This window comes from Mytilus edulis, chromosome 5 (genome assembly GCF_963676685.1).
Source record: "Mytilus edulis chromosome 5, xbMytEdul2.2, whole genome shotgun sequence".
Classification (NCBI taxonomy): Eukaryota; Metazoa; Mollusca; class Bivalvia; order Mytilida; family Mytilidae; genus Mytilus; species Mytilus edulis.
Genome location: NC_092348.1, coordinates 65,287,789 through 65,298,101, shown reverse-complemented (window position 1 = coordinate 65,298,101; position 10,313 = coordinate 65,287,789). Strand labels below are relative to the sequence as shown.

At 34.5% G+C, this 10,313-nt stretch overlaps 1 protein-coding gene across 1 annotated transcript; it reads left to right on the top strand.

The window, feature by feature from the left end:
• Positions 1-7,874: 7,874 nt before the first annotated feature.
• Positions 7,875-8,651, top strand: LOC139525190 (uncharacterized). Its single transcript, XM_071320380.1, has one exon. It carries the CDS (start codon positions 7,875-7,877, stop codon positions 8,649-8,651), a length of 777 nt encoding a protein of 258 aa, XP_071176481.1.
• Positions 8,652-10,313: the final 1,662 nt, after the last annotated feature.

Here is a 10,313-nt window from a genome sequence, read left to right as displayed (position 1 = left end):
AAGAATTTCACAAGACCCTGTCATTTCTAAACATACATTCTAAAAGCCGTATGGTATTGTTTTGTAATCATCAACTATGACTCGTTTGTCAAACACAATTTTATAGTCTTTACTTTCTGTTTTTTTATAATTCGGGCGTTCTTCGGGTCTCTCGAAATCTTGTTTTCATCAACAACTGTAATAACATTTTGATCGCTTAAATTTGTCACCATTTCGCGCACGGTATTAAAATTAATTCTGAGAGCATTTTTATGGTTGAGTGTTATTCCGCGTACTTTGCATACAGTTTTAATTCCTGTAGGATCTGGCTTTTCCAGCTTGAAAGCATAGTTTTTGGAGCCACAGGTAACAAAGTGTGTGATGTTATTATACGGGACTTCATCTGTTAGATCTCCTAGATAGTCACCAAGTGGAGGTTTCCACTCACCCTCGTTTACAGTGAATACAATTGAATCAGTCTCGGCGTACATGACTCGGGGTCCTAGCTTTTCTAAATAACTGTACAATTTTAATCTAGCTTAAGCTGTTGTATATGCAGCTATTACTACATTGGTTCTTCCAGAAGTTTCCAGGAATTCTTCCTTGGTTTTCCATCTCATCTATACCATTTCATCCGTAACAAAGTTAACTCCAGTTACAAGATGTTGATCACTGGTCAAAATATCAAAATAAATTAAAGGGTCTGACACATACTCAACTTGGGGTAAATTTGTCCGTTGTCCGAATTTACCCCAGAAGCTGTTCAACATAAGTTCAGCAAGGGAACGGAGGCCAGGATTCGTTTCTATTTTTGCATAATCCAGTAAGATTCCTTCTTTTCAAAATAATCTTGAATATATTTCTGTCTATGCTCTTCACTAATACACCAGCTAGGCCAACCACTGGCTTCTTGTTTCATTTTCAAAAATGTCTTGATGTATTTCGTGAAGATTCCTCCTGATTTTGATCTTGGATCATATTGCTCAACATCATTGAAGTGCCATACTTCATAAATTGTATCCACTGCGTATCCTTTTTGCAATGCCATCTTTAACCCATCTGTTACCAATAATTGATCGTTCTTCAGGATTTTGCTCACAAGTGGTTTGTTGTTTCAATTCTGTACAAGTTATGCACAAGGAAAACATCAGTTTGTTGTTAATCGTAGCAGGTAACACCGGAATGTGAAGGTCACCGGGAGGACATACTTTGCATTTGATTAATCCTTCATATGTTTGTAAATCATCAAATTTTCTGTCACAACTGTTGAGTGACCTAATACGGCTTTACCAGTTTTATTGATGTAAGGGAAAAGTGAGGTAACATCATAGTATTTGATATGTTCGCCATCTGAAGATTCGTGGTACAGTTTAAATGCTTCCGTTCTACCACCTGCAAAAGCATCTCTCGGTTCTAAGGGTGTGGTAATATCGATGGAGTCTATGAACCTTTTGATGCTCTCATTTTCACGGATATTTTTGTCAAACTCACATTCCCATATACATCTGTATGTATATCCTTGATTTTCAATATGGATTTTCTTCTCCATAGTTTGATGATACAAATCAGCCATTGATAACTTATTTACAGTGTTAATAGTGTGCTGGGCGTAACATTTCGGACATCCATGCTAAAGACAACCATGATATTCCATTACAACTTTTCCATCATCATCGGTTTCAAAATAACCATCTACTCTGTATTGGTCAATCGTTTTCTCCCCCCCCCCCCCCCCGTTGCTTGCATGCTGGATGTGTACCCCTTTAAACTGTGATACGTATTTAATCCATTTTAAAGCTTTAATAGAATGTTTCTCTTCTGGACGGTATCCTTGTGCTGGTATAATCCCAATAGTTTCAGGGCGCAGTTTTGTGCGAAACACCAAAATACACGCCGAAGCTATAGTAATGCAGCTTGCAAACGGATCAATACCGCATCTTCGCCAGTTGACATCGTCATTGACATAAATAGTTCCCGAAACTTTAAACAGCATCGCCTCAGAATATTTACATTTGATCGACAGTAATTCAAACGTTCTACGGGTAAGTCCAACACGGTTTTCATATTAGTATGGTGCCATTCAAGAAAGGCTTCTCTGTCCACTGATTTCATAGCCTCTGGATTATAAAACTTGGCATCTGGTAGATGGTCTAACACAACTGTAGTGTTGTCTTTCCTGTTATAAAGATGCGGGAAGTATCCTTTCTGTAAATCTTTAATTCCAAACTATTTAGGCAATTTTGATGATATAATAATAACAAACACTGTCAATTTATAATATGTTTTATTTGTAATACAATTATAAAAGAAATCAATGAGACTAATAGTCTTTTACATCACTTGCTTTCACCCACGAATTAAACTTGTTTGGTTAATTTAACCATTTGATATAATATTGTTTATATGGTCCTCTTCCTTTTGTCCTCATCACTTTTTCAATTTTCCACAAGGAATTGTCTTTGACGTTTATTCGCTGAAGTTCAGATTGAAAGTAGGATGCAGAAATTTCTTCTCCATGGTAATCTTTAATGCGATATAACGGTGTCATGCTTCTCCAAAAACGTCCGGATATCGTGAACACCTCATCCATCCATTTTTCGTCATATTCCCGGGAAAAAAATATTTCTCAAATATGTAAGTCTAACTCGATCTCCAAGTTTAAACCTGAAGTGGTAGTGTTTCTTTAACTTTCCATAATGTTCTTTTGAAAACTATGTCGATAAGCGAACAGTTTCTGCATTTTCCTTTTTTTACTTCTATAAGTGCCATGTCAATAGTGCTATGAATACTATGATTGTATCAATTTGCAAAGCTTTGAACCTTGTCTATGTATCTGTAAGACTGGTTTTACGAAAAGTAGCGATATATTTTCGTTTTTTATTGTCTTTATAACACGCTCGGACACTGATGCTTTGACCTCATTTAACGCATAGAAATGATTAATATCTTCCTTCTTAAAAACTGTCTGGACTCTCTTAGCCTTGAACTCCTGTCCCATATCCGTTCTTATTCTATTTGGAACTCTTCCTGTTTTAGATATGTCTTGAAATGCAGCTGCCACGGACTCGCCTTTTTATCTTTTAATTTACGTAGCCATGCATATTTTGAAAACACGTTAATGACTACCAATACGTATTTATATTCTTTATTGTATTTATGACATGAAGTGCAAATGTTATTGCAACGGTTGTCTTTTTATGCTGATATCCCTTCTGGCATGAGTGACAATAATAACTCCGGTTTAGAAAGCAGGCATACTGGTAATAACATCGTAATGACCATCATGGAAGTACAAGTAGATCTTTTTTCTACATCTGGTCCATGGTAGACAATTCCATTAAAGAGTTGTTTTGATACAATACAAATTTGATATCCAGGCAGAACTGTTTGAAATTGCTTGATTTCTTCAATTCCACATTTATGAAATCAAGGGAAACTTTTGCAAGATTATGCAAATCAACTGCAAGCTGTTCTTGAATTTTTCTTCCTAACCGTATACTGTTCCACTTTTCGTGTTTGTCAATGTTTTCTTTTGCCGTTATTAAAGCTCTGGTACAACGTATTTCATCTTTGTTTCTTATAGTAAGAATACATTGCTTAGTCTTCAAAAATGGGTCTAAATCAACGAACTTATGATGCTTTGTACTACCAACCGGGAGATCAACATGTTTCAAGAAATAATATCTTTCTGCTGCGGCGGCGGATCCGTATGACTGCTCTGCGGATATGGTTGAGTGATTTCATGTTTGTTTCTATGATGTCGCATCCTTACGTCTTTTCTTGAAATGTTTCTTGAAACATGTCGATCTTCCGGTTAGTAGTACAAAGCATCATAATACGTTCGTTGATTTAGAGCGATTTTTGAAGACTAAGGTAGCAATACACAGTTAGGAGTTTAGTTTCGCATATTGGCCCCTGTGGATTTTTAAAATAGGAAAGTTATTGTGTAATAAAATTCATTTTTAGACAGATGAGTGCTAATTTAGCCATCAAAGATGGTTTATAAGTTCATCAAGATTATTTTAAACATGTTTTATGGGCTGTTTTCTGTTTGACAATCCGTATTTTCATAGCTAGACCGGCCATCGGTCCAGAAATTAATGTACTGTTTACAAACACTCTTTTTCTACACGAAGTTTTTGACGCAATTTTACAAAAAAATGAGATGAAAGACATATGATTATCATTGGATTTGCTGAATGATATATGTACACAGTTTCAGAAAAGGTATTACTTCAAGCGATTGAAATTCTACTTTTAGCCAAATTTTGGGGAAATATGTGACATCTCCCCCCCCCCCCCCTTTTTGCAATATTTTATAACAAATAAATGCAGATTGTTGCCATGGATACACCCAAAAGAAATTATATTTTACCATTTTATATACTGGATATAAAATCTATGGAAGATTCTGATTACATATATATGCCCATATATGACACAAACAGTAAGTTTGATATTGCAAGAAAGCAATGAAAAGGGATGGTAAAATTCATAAGGGCAAATTTTAGTATTTTTTCCTAACTGTTTATTGCTACCTTATGGCATACTTACCAAGCTCAGAATTGTATAATGTAAGACTTTTCATGCCACAAATCTATTGATATTTAAATTCTTAATCAACTTCTGAGTAAATTAAGTGTTTAAGAATGACAATATATGTCAATTTTATTGTTTACAGTCCTTAGCAACCAAAATTAGACATTTTGACACAAGGCTTATATTTGTACTCTATCGGCTTAACTCTTGCTTCTGATGGATTGGGCTGCATGTAGTAGCCTAAGTATTGAACGCGTTGGTTGTTTTTCTTGCGAATATATCAAATTATTGTTTTTATCAAGATTTCATGTTACATTTTGGCATATATTAAATGTATAGTTAAATCAGATGTAAGAAATTGATTCCCTATCACCAAGTTTTTTAATCAAGTCTTTGGTATGCAATAAGCATAAAGATTAACATTTTTATGCTTGAAATTGCTAAATTTTATACAATGTTGCATCATCAGAGATCTTATTAAGATATTCAACATTAAAAAACTGACAAAAGAGGTACAGTTTTTAAGATTTGGCTAAAAATTGAAGTAGAGACAAGATTTACACTTTGACTTGACACCTTTCTTTAAAATCAGTTTTTGTCGCGTTTCAGTGTCAACTGCTAACCTTCATAAAATATTCATTACTCAACCAATTTTCAAAAATAAAAGGCCATTTTACTCGTATTAGCTAGCAGAACTCAGACAATAAGTTAAAAGGGAGAATTTGAAAAAAAAATATTTACTATTAAGGTAGCAATACACAGTTAGGAGTTTAGTTTCGCATTTTGGCCCCTGTGGATTTTTAAAATAGGAAAGTTATTGTGTAATAAAATTCATTTTTAGACAGATGAGTGCTAATTTAGCCATCAAAGATGGTTTATAAGTTCATCAAGATTATTTTAAACATGTTTTATGGGCTGTTTTCTGTTTGACAATCCGTATTTTCATAGCTAGACCGGCCATCGGTCCAGAAATTAATGTACTGTTTACAAACACTCTTTTTCTACACGAAGTTTTTGACGCAATTTTACAAAAAAATGAGATGAAAGACATATGATTATCATTGGATTTGCTGAATGATATATGTACACAGTTTCAGAAAAGGTATTACTTCAAGCGATTGAAATTCTACTTTTAGCCAAATTTTGGGGAAATATGTGACATCTTCCCCCCCCCCCCTTTTTGCAATATTTTATAACAAATAAATGCAGATTGTTGCCATGGATACACCCAAAAGAAATTATATTTTACCATTTTATATACCGGATATAAAGTCTGGAAGATTCTGATTACATATATATGCCCATATATGACACAAACAGTAAGTTTGATATTGCAAGAAAGCAATGAAAAGGGGATGGTAAAATTCATAAGGGCAAATTTTTGTATTTTTTCCTAACTGTTTATTGCTACCTAAGCAATGTATTCTTACTATAAGAAACAAAAATGAAATACGTTGTGCCGGAGCTTTAATAAAGGCAAAAGAAAACACGAAAAGTGGAACAGTATATGGTTAGGAAGAAAAATTCAAGAACAGCTTGCAGTTGATTTGCATAATCTTGCAAAAGTTCCCTTTCATAAATGTGGAATTGAAGAAATCAATCGATTTCAGACAGTTCTGCCTGGATATCAAATTTGTATTGTATCAAAACAACACTTAAATGAAATTGTCTACCATGAACCAGATGCAAAATAAAGATCTACTTGTACTTCCATGATGGTCATTACGATGTTATTACCAGTATGCCTGCTTTCCTAAACCGGAGTTATTATTGTTACTCATGCCAGAAGGGATATCAGCATAAAAAGGACAACCGTTGCAATAACATTTGCACTTCATGTCATAAATACAATAAAGAATATAAATACGTATTGGTAGTCATTAACGTGTTTTCAAAATATGCATGGCTACGTAAATTAAAAGATAAAAAGGCGAGTCCGTGGCAGCTGCATTTCAAGACATATCTAAAACAGGAAGAGATCCAAATAGAATAAGAACTGATATGGGACAGGAGTTCAAGGCTAAGAGAGTCCAGACAGTTTTTAAGAAGGAAGATATTAATCATTTCTATGCGTTAAATGAGGTCAAAGCATCAGTGTACGAGCGTAGACAAGGTTCAAAGCTTTGCAAATGGATACAATCATACTATTCATAGCACTATTGACATGGCACTCATAGAAGTAAAAAAAGGAAAATGCAGAAACTGTTCGCTTATCGACATATTTTTTAAAAGAACATTATGGAAAGTTCAAGAAATACTACCACTTCAGGTTTAAGCTTGGAGATCGAGTTAGACTTATATATTTGAGAACTATGTTTTCTCGGGAATATGACGAGAAATGGATGGATGAGGTGTTCACGATATCCGGACGTTTTTGGAGAAGCATGACACCGTTATATCGCATTAAAGATTACCATGGAGAAGAAATTTCTGCATCCTACTACCAATCTGAACTTCAGCGAATAAACGTCAAAGATAATTCCTTGTGGAAAATTGAAAAACAGTGATGAGGACAAAAGGAAGAGGACCATATAAACAATATTATATCAAATAGTTAAATTAACCAAACAAGTTTAATTCGTGGGTGAAAGCAAGTGATGTAAAAGACTATTAATCTCATTGATTTCTTTTATAATTGTATTACAAATAAAACATATTATAAATTGACAGTGTTTGTTATTATTATATCATCAAAATTGCCTAAATAGTTTGGAATTAAAGATTTACAGAAAGGATACTTCCCGCATCTTTATAGCAGGAAAGAAAACACTACAGTTGTGTTAGACCATCTACCAGATGCCAAGTTTTATAATCCAGAGGCTATGAAATCAGGGGACAGAGAAGCCTTTCTTGAATGGCACCATACTAATAGGAAAACCATGTTTGACTTACCTGTAGAACGTTTGATTACTGTCGATCAGATGTAGATATTCTGAGGCGATGCTGTTTAAAGTTACGGGAACTATTTATGTCAATGACGATGTCAACTGGCGAAGATTCGGGTATTGATCCGTTTGCAAGCTGCATTACTATAGCTACGGCTTGTAATTTGGTGTTTCGCACAAAATTTCTGCGCCCTGAAACTATTGGGATTATACCAGCACAAGGATACCGTCCAGAAGAGAAACATTCTATTAAAGCTTTAAAATGGATTAAATACGTATCACAGTTTTAAAGGGGTACACATCCATCATGCAAGGAACGTTGGGGAGAAAACGATTGACCAATACAGAGTAGATGGTTATTTTGAAACCGATGATAATGGAAAAGTTGTAATGGAATATCATGGTTGTTTTTGGCATGGATGTCCGAAATGTTACGCCCAGCACACTATTAACACTGTAAATAAGTCATAAATGGCTGATTTGTATCATCAAACTATGGAGAAGAAAATCCATATTGAAAAGCAAGGATATACATACAGATGTATATGGGAATGTGAGTTTGACAAAAATATCTGTGAAAATGAGAGCATCAAAAGGTTCATAGACTCCATTGATATTACCACACCCTTAGAACCGAGAGATGCTTTTGCAGGTGGTAGAACGGAAGCATTTAAACTGTACCACGAATCTTCAGATGGCGAACATATCAAATACTATGATGTTACCTCACTTTACCCTTACATCAATAAAACTGATAAAGCCGTATTAGGTCACCCATCAGTTGTGACAGAAACTTTTGATGATTTACAAACATATGAAGGATTAATCAAACGCAAAGTATGTCCTCCCCGTGAACTTCACATTCCAGTGTTACCCGCTAAGATTAACAACAAACTGATGTTTTCCTTGTGCATAACTTGTACAGATTTGAAACAACAAACCACTTGTGAGCACAATCCTGAAGAACGAGAATTTATTGGAACTTGGGTAACAGATGGGTTAAAGATGGCATTTCAAAAGGGATACGCAGTGGATACAATTTATGAAGTATGGCACTTCAATGATGTTGAGCAATATGATACAAGATCAAAATCAGGAGGAATCTTCACGGAATACATCAATATATTTTTGAAAATGAAACAAGAAGCCAGTGGTTGGCCTAGCTGGTGTATTAGTGAAGAGCATAGACAGAAATATATTCAAGATTATTTTGAAAAGAAGGAATCTTACTGGATTATGCCAAAATAGAAACGAATCCTGGCCTCCGTTCCCTTGCTAAACTTATGTTGAACAGCTTCTGGGGTAAATTCGGACAACGGACAAATTTACCTCAAGTTGAGTATGTGTCAGACCCTTTAATCTATTTTGATATTTTGACCAGTGATCAACATCTTGTAACTGGAGTTAACTTTGTTACAACAGCTAAAGCTAGATTAAAATTGTACAGTTGTTTAGAAAAGCTAGGACCCCGAGTCATGTACGCCGATACTGATTCAATTGTATTCACTGTAAACGAGGGTGAGTGGGAACCTCCACTTGGTGACTATCTAGGAGATCTAACAGATGAAGTCCCGTATAATAACATCACACACTTTGTTACCGGTGGCCCCAAAAACTATGCTTTCAATCTAGAAAAGTCAGATCCTACAGGAATTAAAACTATGCAAAGTACGCGGAATAACACTCAACTATAAAAATGCTCTAAGCATTAATTTTAATACCGTGCGCGAAATGGTGACAAATTTAAGCGATCAAAATGTTATTACAGTTGTTGATGAAAACAAGATTTCGAGAGACCCGAAGAACGCCCGAATTATAAAAAAAAAAAAAAGTAAAGACTATAAAATTGTGTTTGACAAACGAGTCATAGTTGATGATTACAAAACAATACCATACGGCTTTTAGAATGTATGTTAAGAAATGACAGGTCTTGTGAAATTCTTTGTTGTTGTGATTTGTATACAATAAATTATATAATATATCTTATAGATTTTATTTATTTTGTAAGCCCACATATATTTGGAGGTATTTACACTTCAAACCTAATCTTGATACAAAACATTAAACCTTTAAACCAATCCAGTTGAAACGACCATACCCATATTTATTGTAAACAATAAATCAATAATATATTAGACTCGGACATTGGTCAACACTAAATATTAATTAGGAATTTAATTAATATACTTAGTTATATTATTAATTATCACAATTAATTATTAATTAAGAACACAACATTTACTTAATTATGTTACTAATTAAAAAAAAATGGCCACTTGACCCATGTCGAAAATTCCTTCCTCCCTCCAAGATGGCGGCTTTAACGTTAGGCCTATGGGAAAAAAGTGATCTAGTCTCACAGGGATGACTACTTGTTTTGTTGGATGAATTTTGTATTTGTATTTGTATCCATCCCATGAGTTAAGCCTTTTTCAATTGATTTTTATAGTTTGATCTTATGTTGTACGGATACACCAATGTATCAGGTAAAGGGGGGGGGGGGGGGGGGGGGTGAGCTTCCACAAACTTGTTTCACTCCGCCAAAAGTGCATGTCCTAACTAAGGATCCTGTAGTTCAGTGGATGTCGTTGGTTCATGCCGGTCATATTGGTTTTTCATAAATAATTTTATTATAAACTAGGCCGTAATTGAATTCATATTTTTCATGTTGGTGCTTTTTATAGCCAACCATACGGTATGGGGTTTCCCTAGTGTTGAATGCTGTACGGTTGTCCATTATTACTTACATCCACTTCATTTGAACTTTGGTGGATAGTTGTCTCATTGGCAATAATACTACATTTTTTTTTATGTTTCCTGCATATATTACCATATCTACTGATAATTAAATCGAGGCAACAATAAAAGTGATGTTTGTATCTCATAAATCAATTACGAAAAAATATTAAG

Excerpts from the sequence above, each read along its gene's own strand:
- LOC139525190 (XM_071320380.1), top strand. The coding sequence starts at position 7,875 with ATGGCTGATTTGTATCATCAAACTATGGAGAAGAAAATCCATATTGAA.